Source organism: Panulirus ornatus, chromosome 13 (assembly GCF_036320965.1).
Source record: "Panulirus ornatus isolate Po-2019 chromosome 13, ASM3632096v1, whole genome shotgun sequence".
Classification (NCBI taxonomy): Eukaryota; Metazoa; Arthropoda; class Malacostraca; order Decapoda; family Palinuridae; genus Panulirus; species Panulirus ornatus.
Genome location: NC_092236.1, coordinates 12,699,548 through 12,710,903, shown reverse-complemented (window position 1 = coordinate 12,710,903; position 11,356 = coordinate 12,699,548). Strand labels below are relative to the sequence as shown.

At 45.2% G+C, this 11,356-nt stretch overlaps 1 protein-coding gene across 2 annotated transcripts in view; it reads right to left on the bottom strand.

The window, feature by feature from the left end:
- Positions 1 to 1,432: 1,432 nt before the first annotated feature.
- Positions 1,433 to 11,356, bottom strand: part of LOC139752764 (uncharacterized) — a 33,733-nt gene continuing 23,809 nt past the window's right edge. The window contains exons 2-3 of one of the 2 annotated variants that reach the window (XM_071668664.1): positions 5,911 to 6,136; positions 1,433 to 5,095 (exon numbers count right to left, since the gene is read on the bottom strand). In XM_071668664.1, the coding sequence (XP_071524765.1) occupies positions 3,791 to 5,095; positions 5,911 to 5,988 (1,383 nt within the window). In that variant the 5' untranslated portion in view covers positions 5,989 to 6,136 and the 3' untranslated portion in view covers positions 1,433 to 3,790. The remainder of the gene's footprint in view (positions 5,096 to 5,910; positions 6,137 to 11,356) is intronic. The other variant, XM_071668665.1, reaches the window with a different exon arrangement.

The window sequence follows — 11,356 nt, the reverse complement described above, 5'->3', positions numbered from 1 at the left end:
ATGGGGTTGTTAGGGAGGTAAATGCAAGAGTCCTGGAAAGAGGGGCAAGTATGAAGTCTGTTGGGGATGAGAGAGCTTGGGAAGTGAGTCAGTTGTTGTTCGCTGATGATACAGCGCTGGTGGCTGATTCATGTGAGAAACTGCAGAAGCTGGTGACTGAGTTTGGTAAAGTGTGTGGAAGAAGAAAGTTAAGAGTAAATGTGAATAAGAGCAAGGTTATTAGGTACAGTAGGGTTGAGAGTCAAGTCAATTGGGAGGTGAGTTTGAATGGAGAAAAACTGGAGGAAGTGAAGTGTTTTAGATATCTGGGAGTGGATCTGTCAGCGGATGGAACCATGGAAGCGGAAGTGGATCATAGGGTGGGGGAGGGGGCGAAAATTTTGGGAGCCTTGAAAAATGTGTGGAAGTCGAGAACATTATCTCGGAAAGCAAAAATGGGTATGTTTGAAGGAATAGTGGTTCCAACAATGTTGTATGGTTGCGAGGCGTGGGCTATGGATAGAGTTGTGCGCAGGAGGATGGATGTGCTGGAAATGAGATGTTTGAGGACAATGTGTGGTGTGAGGTGGTTTGATCGAGTAAGTAACGTAAGGGTAAGAGAGATGTGTGGAAATAAAAAGAGCGTGGTTGAGAGAGCAGAAGAGGGTGTTTTGAAATGGTTTGGGCACATGGAGAGAATGAGTGAGGAAAGATTGACCAAGAGGATATATGTGTCGGAGGTGGAGGGAACGAGGAGAAGAGGGAGGCCAAATTGGAGGTGGAAAGATGGAGTGAAAAAGATTTTGTGTGATCGGGGCCTGAACATGCAGGAGGGTGAAAGGAGGGCAAGAAATAGAGTGAATTGGAGCGATGTGGTATACAGGGGTTGACGTGCTGTCAGTGGATTGAATCAAGGCATGTGAAGCGTCTGGGGTAAATCATGGAAAGCTGTGTAGGTATGTATATTTGCGTGTGTGGACGTGTGTATGTACGTGTGTATGGGGGTTGGGCCATTTCTTTCGTCTGTTTCCTTGCGCTACCTCGCAAACGCGGGAGACAGCGACAAAGTATAAAAAAAAAAAAAAATATATATATATATATATATATATATATATATATATATATATATATATATATATATATATATATATATATCCTTAAGCACGACGGAAATGACCCTTGAATAGGATGCCTTGGGTCTTAATACAACACTTTAGGGTCAGGTGAAATGCCAGATCACCATAGCCATGGGTCATTCCAAACGTCCCTGACTTAGGATCGTAGCGTAGTTGAGTACTTAAAGAGGTTAAAACGAAAATTATGAAGTACAGTGTCAGCATGTCATTACCGTAATTCATGCGATTTTTTTGTGAGGTTTCTGTGTTTACGTAATGACATTTCTGCGATACTAGCATATAAGAATATTTACAGCATCTCATAAGGTTAAGAAACATTTGTTCAACATAGATCCATCTTTATTTTTTGGAAAGATGATTTATATTACAGGAATATAAATTTTAAACAGGGAATGGCAACAGTATTAGGTAAATGACACAAAACTTTCCCAAATGCTAGAGTCTCAATGTTTAAACTTTGAAACATAAAGTTTATGTTAGAACTAATAACGACTTATATACAGTAAAAGTTATAAATAATCAATAGTATAATCAGGTCACTTATAAGTAGAATATGTTAAGTTAGAGTACCAGGAAGGCCTCGAAATGACTAGAGAATTGACTTAAGATAAGAAGGCACAAGACGGCCTTCAGTCCGCAGGGCCCACAAGGCTAGGTTACAGGACTCGTAGGGAGGTCTGGGATGGGAGTAGTGGGAAAGGAGGGATGGGGTGATGGGAAGTATATGTACGTGGGAAGGACAGATAACAGAGGACCTGATGGCCTATTATGAGGATATCTGCGGGAGGACAGTAGCAGCGTCCTGTTTTTATGGAAGTGAGAGACAGGATAGAAAAGCAGATGGATGAGTGATGCACGAGGCGAGAGGAAAATGGAGGATAGGTAGGGGGGACAGTTGAGTAGAGATGGTGGTTAGGGTCAAGAGATCGGGTAGGATATACCTTCTCTCAGAGAACCATCTCCGTCAAAACTTGAATTTAAAATCAGTGAAATTTATTAGAATTTTCGTACTGGTTTTCAGAAGTCCTCACGACCTGATGACGTACACCAGATTATGATGGAGTTTTACGCTACTGACGAAGATGATGTTCGGGGGTGGGGGTAGGTGGGTGCGGTCTCCTCGACCGTAGAAGAGGGGTCAACTCAGCGTATGGCTTGTGTGATGCCTGTCATGACAACCCTACAATTGTTACGCTCATATGCACCTTAATTTTTCATCTGAGAAGACAACACAGCAGCTCCAGCAGTTGCTACGTGAGTCAGTGAACAGTTTCGTTGTAATAACCAAAGTTGTAATATTTTAATTCTGCATTTGATGAAGACAAATTAACATATCGTTACAAAACAAAGTTACACAATAAGTTTTGGTTCAGTAGAGTCCACAGCACTTCCTGCTGTGTAACAATACAGCGTATGTTTATTACGGCACAAAAACAAGCGCGATAGAGATTAATCCCTCGAGCACACGGCAGTACGGCCTTTGACTACACGACCCTTAGGTAAGATGGCCTGGCCTTTTACCTGGTCCTCTAGATTTAGGTGAGAGGCCAGGTCATTGAATCTAGAGGTACCGTCCAATACGAAGGTCGCACTATCGTGCTCAAGAGGCCAAGAAAGTCATCAAGAATTGAGCACGAGATCACTTACCACAACAATAACAATGGTGATCAGCTGGGGTGCCGGACACTGGTACCACAAGTGACTTTGATGCAGTCGTTCCCTTCCCTTGTCCGTCGCGGCAGGATTCATACACGTCATCGTTGGCATGTTTCGACTAATAAATCTCGACTGTTTGGGAAAGTTAGGAGAGGTTTTCACAGGTTGTATTACTTACTAGAGGTGTTACGTGCATTTATATAATTAACCCTACATATTCATTGATCTTCAACAGCCCTCCCGACGTATATAATATGGGCTAATAAATGTAAAAGGACGTGAAACACTCCTAGATATCAGATCCTATGGAAACCTTGCCTAGTTTCCCCCCCAAGCCGTAGAGATTTTAAAGTCGAATTAAACTGGTAATATCTTTTTTCTTGCCATTCAATGTCTAGCTTATGTAGTGCGTCCCGTCATCATGGATAGGCGGGAACGACTGCACTTCGACAGTGGTGTGGTGCTGCTGTCGCCTGGGGTGGAGGCACGGCCAGCACCACCAACCACCAGCTCCGCCCCAGCAGCACTAAGTATGTCTAGCGATATATTATCAAACATCCAACATCAAAAATATATTAAATTTATTCTGAATGTTCATTAATCAACATCCTCCGGGGTATGAAGCAAAAAATGCTGAGATCTAATGAAAGAAACAGGAAGTCAGTTATGCAGCAGCATAAATATTGTGGTCATAACCGCCATGGATATACCCTGTAAACACTTGATACAAACATTAGGAAGCCTAGGGGAAATGCACGTCTCCTTGCCTCCCCCAACAGCTCCGCTGATCTGAAGGTTTGATTCACGTGTCCTGACACACGCATCACTCTCCCTGCTCAACCCTCCCACGATATGTATATATATATTTTTTTTTGGTCATAAAGCTCTACCACTCTGCCAGTACTGCATATACTTATTACATGCCTCTATGTATGGCATACCACTTCTACCAATATGATGGAGTGACAGAAAAAGGTCCATAAGTTGACTGAAAGTAACTTCAGGACACACATGGACAATTACACATCTATACCAGTTTTTCCTTCTTGTCCAACTTTGATACTGAGGACATTGCCCTGGAGGTCTCTTTGTAACCTTAGGTTCTTCATCCTGGTCACTTCCTCCTTTAGGTGTAGCAGCATATGTGCCATTCGCTTCATGTGCTTCTCCTGCGCCTGCACCTTATTCTTCAGCTGCTGTATTTGGGTGTCTTGATTAACCACCTTCTCCTCGTACATCTGCGCCAGGAGGCGCAATATCATCTGTAGGTGAGCGTGCCGAACTTTAGGGGAGTCTCCGGATAGATATTTGCCCATACCTTGCTGGCTTAAGTCCGGCTCAGGACCGACATTTGCACTATCTGGTAAGAGGAAACGTGGGTCTTCTTCATTCTGAGCCTTCGCCCGTCGAGTGGAGAGAGTTGGAGTATTGTAAACCTTGACGGAGGGCCGCTTCACCTTCTTACTACCGTAGCATCGCGACTCCAACTCCCGAGTTATAAATTTCTTGCCGCCACTTTTTTTTGCTGAGGGGAGCGTGTGGAAGTGCGATACTTTCTCTAACAACTTCATTACAGACGGTAAGGTTTTGGATTTAACAGCGGAGTCTGAGTGGCGTCTGACTATGGATTCTTTTTCGGTTCTCTTCAGTTTACTGGATGTGCGTCTGATTTTCGGATGTCCGAAAGTGGCTCGCTGTAGTTCTGGTGGTGGCCGAAAATGCTGCTCTGGAACCTGGAGGCTATGGTGACCGAGCTCCTCGTTGGAGGCATCGTGGATGCCACTCTCGTTGTCCTCATCCTTGCCCATCCTGTCGCCCTCCTTGCCACCCATCATCATGTGGTTAACCTTGGCATCTTGGCAGCAGTCTTCCATCGTCATTTTGGTGCGCCTGGTGGCGAGTTTCTTTTTCCTCTGTGAGGCAGCGGCTTGGGCGTACGAGCGTGAGAAGGACCCCTGGCGAGGGGAAGCCTGGGCATAAGCACGCGTGAAGGATCCCTGACGTGGAGAGGCTTGGGCGTATGCGCGCGAGAAGGACGCCTGGCGTGGGGAGCCTGCGCCATAAGAGCGCGAAAAGGAAGCTTGGCGGGGTGAGAGTTGGGCGTAAGGGCGTGAGAAGCCAGCCTGGCGTGGAGAGGGCGGGGCGCAGGAGCGCTGGGACTGGCGTGCGGCGGCCTGCGTGTAAGCCCGGGAGAGGGACTGCCGGCGCGGGACTCCGGGAGCCATCAGGTTGGAGCTGTAGAGAGGCGGGATCCAGTACACCAAGTCGGTCTTGTCCTCGTTCATCATCGCCGCCATCGGCTTCCATGCCCACTCCAGCTGAAACTGAAGCACATGAAAATAATGGAGGTTACGTAAATGAAAAACAGTAAGATAGAATACATATATTTCGATCTCGGATCTATTTCAGTGATCTTCCTTGCTACTGACCTTCCATTCTTAAATATTCTTCTGGTTAACATTCAGTCCTCGTGGCCGGCCAAGAACAGTCAGCGTGGGCAGAGGGTGCGCACGTCCTCATGTCAGTAATGGTACTGTGTTTCATACATCTCATGCAGAATCAACTATAAATTGAAGAGTCACACTCGCTCCAGCACTTTCTTATCTCACCTCTCACGAGGAGGTTATGTCCCCATGCATACATTATTAACATTCCATGTTCCCCCGCACCAGACCCCATTACCTTTACCCCTCTAGCTGCCACCTTATCTTCCCATCCCCCTCTTCTGCGCCTGTACCCCCTGGCACCTATCTGCCTCCCCGTCCACCTCTGTACCTGGCCCTCCTGGTACCTTCCTTTCTCCTTGCATCCACCTCTGCTGTACCGCTCCTGCCAGTAGTACTGTTGTACCTCTCCAGTATATGTATTATTCTAGTACCTTAAAACTTTCATCCACCAGCCCAGTACTTGTCCCCTGGTACCTACCTACCTATACCTTGTAACTTGTCAGCTCTCACCTCCCCTGTATCGCCTGTAGGGCCTACCGACCTCCCTTGTACATGTACTATCCCTAGTGCAACCCTACATCCTCTGTACGTACACCGTTCCAAGTACTTCCCAACCTCACCATCTCCCTGCCCTACCCTTTTCCTCCCTCAGGTGTCTTGCACCGCTTCCACTCCTCCCTCTCACTACCTACCTTCTCTTCGAGCGCTCTCCGCTGGGCCTCGGCAGCCCTCCTGGCCTTGGTGCTATTGGTGACGCGGAACTTAAGCATGGCTTCGGCGAGGGCGCGTCAACCTGTGACTGCCTAGGGTTAGCGGGTGTTCCGCGGGTGGAGGGGATACTTCAGGCTACCGACGGGAGTAGTGCGTCGGTAGGAGTTGCAGCAGCAGCGGCAGGCCTTCACGTCCTCACAACCACACCTGCGAAGACAGAACAGATCAGTAGTAGGCTTTGTTTAGCGACACCACTGTATAAATAGTAAGATATTAATTCCACGTACTTGGGTGTGAATATATATATATATATATATATATATATATATATATATATATATATATATATATATATATATATATATATATATATATATATATATATATATATATATATATACGAATAAAGTGCATATGTTCTAATCCAAATATAAAGAATCTGTGGGGAAATGGTAAAAAGAAAATCTCAGGTTACTTTTAATTCAACATTACGCTCAGTTATCGAAAGTGAGAAATCAGATATTGGCAATACTACTGATAACGGCGCCTGGCGCTGGGGCTGTGAGAGAGAGGAAGTGGTGCGGCGGGGGTGGGTTGCATCGCAAAGGGAGAGGGAGGAAGTGTCCATAGCAGACAACTTGTACACCGTGGCACAACCAGGGACTCTCCGGCACGAGTCTCATTTCTCATTTTCTTTTTTCATGGGTTATTCAACACCCCCTCCCCCTCACTTTCACAGTTACTCCTACCTCCCCAGCTTCCCCTCACGTATCTAAGTACCCTTAACTCATTGGTTCTCTTAAGCAAATTTCCTCACCTCACCAGGTTTCCCCTAACCTAGCCAGGTTTTTCCAAACCTCGTCAGGTTCCCTCAACTCACTAGTTTCTCTTAACTGCCCGTCCTGTTTCCCATTCTCACCCACCCAGGTCCCCGTTTCAAGGCCTCTTGGACGCTTGTTTACTCTAGGTGAAATCCGTCTCCCCTCCCCAGGCTCTCTCTCTCTCTCTCTCTCTCTCTCTCTCTCTCTCTCTCTCTCTCTCTCTCTCTCTCTCTCTCTCTCTTATACTCCATAATTCCCCTCTCTCTCCTGGACGCCTCGGATTTGGCAAGCATCGGTTCACAAGACAGCCTGCCACGCCGCTTTTAAAACTGTTATCAGACAGGAGGGTGCCCGAAGCTTAGGGACCGGGCAAACCTCACCCTTACATTCGGGAAAGCTGATGACATACGTGCAGTAAATTATCTCCCACCAACCTCAATTCATTACTCGGGGTCACGAAGGGAACTATCGTTCGTGAAAAGCTTACAAACGTCTTAAAAGAAAATGCACAATGGATAATCGACATGGTCATCGTGGTAACTGACCTCAGAGTCAATACTTTAGTTTTCTATTTTCAATGAAATTCAGTACAGAACTACACGCATGGAAGAACTATGCCTCACGTCCACTTACTTGGACTTCCGAAAGGCCTTTGATCTTCGTGAAATCAAAGCCCATGTCGGTGTCACCGAACTGTGAGAATGTATGGGAGATTGGGTTACTAACAGCAACCTACGAGTGATGGTAAATCAGTTCAGAAGAGAATGCTTAAAAAGCACCTACACTGGTGTACCGCAAGGCTTAGCCTTTGATACGTACATTTAATATGTATAAATGACTCTTAAACTCGTTCTGATAACAACAGTAGATGAGTTAGCTTACGATATAGCAGGATATCATCTAATAACGATTACAGATGTGTCGAGAATAAATGCGGTAAATCGTCAGCCTGGTCAGATATATGGGAGATGAATTCAGCATTGTGGAATTCAAAGCAATGCATTGTGTTCATAAAAGAAGAAAAAAAAAGATGAATGGGGATACTTGGAAGAGCACTTTTAGAAGTCTATGAAAGGGAGGACCTTTACGTTTGTATGAGTAATGACAGGAAAACTTAAACACAAAGCGGAGTTGCCACTAGATATTGCAATAAACATCTGAAGTCACACTGGAGAAACGAATATTACACTAAAGACAGCTAGCAGTCGCACCAGTTCTCACCCGTCACACATTTCCCTCTCATGATGTATAAGAAAGACTCGAACAGAAACAAAAAGTTTGGTTTAATGAAAATGATTAAGTATGACGATATGAAAATGGCATCAAGACGATCAAATGCTTTATGATGGAGTTTAAGGCAGGGAGGCGTAGGGAAATGCAATAGACGATGCAATAAACCATGCTATAGTTCTTTTCATCACTACAAGGGGGGGAAATGATATACAATGAGCATAAATCGGGCAACACATAATCATTAGCACAGCTACACAGCCTAGGTTACAAAAGAATAGCCGTGCGACGAAACGTAACAGTAGTTCAAGAGAGAAGAGTTGAAGCAAGAGTGATACAATATAACAGGGAACTGTTATGGCACAGCAAAGATGAAATAAGTGGGACAACACAACACGCCAGTGGTACAACATAACAGAGCAGCAGTGGTGCAGCACAGCAGCAGTAATAAAAACACGACACCTACGAAAACTCATTACTACCAATGACGTATGTAACGAGCACACCTGTTACAGCTGATGTTGGCAGTGCGTCAGCCAAGCCAAACCATCGCACACCTTCCATCTGCTGCTCACTGCTTACATAATCCTTACTCAACACATCAACAGTGGTACAGTATACATTAGCAGTGGCACAACACACTAGTGGTACAGCACAGCATAGCAGCATTGGTACAACGCAACACTGGTAGAACAGCACATCGGCAATGGTGGTACAGCACATTACAATACAACACAACACAACAGCACTGGTACAGCATAACACGGCACCACTGGTACAACATAAAACAGCAGTGATGGTACAACACAACGCCGCAACGATGGTACAACACAACGCCGCAACGATGGTACACCAGAACATGACATCAATTGTGCAACACGACACAGCTACAGTAACAGTGGTATCACAACACGCACCACAGCCTCAGTGAATATACCACACAGCAGAGCAGCTGGTGGAACAGAACACAGCAGCTGTGCTAACAGTGTCAGCTCCAACATCCATCTGACATTTACGTCAGCTGTCATATTCTCTGGGTTCCAAAAGGTCGACTATTGGAGTTATCAGCTTTATTTACATTATGCAGAGAAGTGAAAGTGTGTGATCTCCGTCATAGAATACACTTGCTTTAGATTTCTGCCCAACTATAATGGTTTAGTTTAAGAAACTATGGACTTAAAGTTCTAGTTCTGGTTATCAGACAGGGTAATGTTAGTGCCAATTTGTAGTTGTACCAATTTGCAATTACATAGTAAGTGGCGCAGTATAGTACAGGGAGGGAGTTCTTTGCTGACGTGTGTGGTGTGTGTGTGTGTCGATTTACAACTGTGTGAAACAACTGTACTTAATTTTCATTCTCGTTATTGAACAATTCCAATCATAAGATTTCACCGACGCAGTTGTTACAAGTGCGAGCATAATAGAACCTACAACACTAGCTGATGTGACGGGTGGGTGGTAGTGTTTTTAAAACAATCTAGTGGTGTTCTGTCTTGTTCTGGTGGTCGTGGTGGTTAAGGCGTGCATTGCTATCACAATACATACATATATATATATATATATATATATATATATATATATATATATATATATATATATATATATTATTTATTTATTTTGCTTTTTCGCTGTCTCCCGCGTTAGCGAGGTAGCGCAAGGAAACAGACGAAAGAATGGCCCAACCCACCCACATACACATGTGTATACATACACGTGTATATATATATATATATATATATATATATATATATATATATATATATATATATATATATATGTGTGTGTGTGTGTGTGTGTGTGTGTGTGTGTGTATGCTACCGTTAGTTCGTTTGTTCTCTTCGACCGTCAGGATCCCGAGAACGTCATTTTGGAAACACCAGTCGTACATCCTTGAACACCAACTTCAAGTAATCAAGAAATTTCCAAGATCATGCCCGTTCATGTTGCGTGTGTGGCGTCGTCGTCCCGGGTAGCTGACACACCCTGTACCACTAGTGGTGTGCTTGTTCGTAGGTGCTGAACACATGGGGCTTTCAAGCCTCTATGCACTGTAAGTAGCCTTATTAGATTCACCAATACACTAACGTTTCTCGAGTGCTTCTATTGTGTTGTATTGATAAGATTAATAATAATAATAATAATAATAAAAAAAAAAAAAGAGTACGTATGAAGAAAGAAAATGGTGTAAGATGGAATTTTAGCTCGACTAGGATTGTAAGACCCGACTCTTCAAGGTTATCGGAGAACGAAACAAAGACAAAAGAGGGAAGAAAATTCCGCAGCTTCGCTGTTCGAGGGAGGAAAATGGTATCATAACGGCCAACCCTCGCATGGCTGGTCTCTACACAAAAACCATGGGAAGCAGCAGCCAAGCCTGTGCCGCAGAGTTCCAGGTGATAGCGGCTGTGCTAATGTCTGAATAAGCGCCAACGTCTATCTAACCTTGCTGCTGCTGCTGCTGTCTTACATTGCAGCTCCCCTAGCTCTTCATCTCCAGGGAACTTTAATTTCCCAAACGAGTTAAAAATCATACCTGGTCACAAACTGACTCACGAGTAACAAGTTTCAGCCGGGTAGTGAGCGTTGGCAGCGCAATGAATTATTGATCTTGGATTGAAAATGATAATAAATTGCAACAGAAAATACGGTACCGTAATTTCCAAGAGGTTGTGACGAGAGAGGGAGAGAGAGAGAGAGAGAGAGAGAGAGAGAGAGAGAGAGAGAGAGAGAGAGAGAGAGAGAGAGAGAGAATCCTGGCATGACTGGTACACAAATTTTACTCAGTAATTACACTGGAGTGGATAAGCGATGGTTAGGGGAGGATAGCGGACCCAGGGAGAGGGGGTGATGATAGCTCACCATGGGAGGGGTGGGGGGGGGGGATGTCCAGTAGTGCCACTGGACACTCAATATTTACATCAATATTTCCAGCAGACCTGATCTGATTGTTGGAGTGAGGAGCATGTTGGACGAACAGTGGGTGCTGGAGAGGTGAGGAGCACCGGAGTGGAGGCTGCTGGAGAAGTGAGTCCGTGTTAGAGGGGAGAGGAGTACTAGAGGAGGAGTGAGAGAGTGTTGGAGGGGAGAGAAGGCAGGCGGCAGCTAGAGGGAGAGAAGAGATTAAAGAAAACGTGCCGGATGGAGGGAGGAGTCGGTGCTGGAGGGAAGGCTAGTATTGTAGGAAAGGTGGGCTTGGAGACTGAGGGGAGGGACGGTGGTGAAGGAGGGAGTCAGAGGGAGGGAGGGAGGGCGTTGGAGTGTGGGGAAGGAGGGTGTTGGCGGGGGGGGGGGGTACTAAAACAGACGGAAGATGGTGAGAGGTGGCTCGACAGAGGGTGACTGTTAAAGGGAGGGAAGAATATAGATAGAGTGCAGA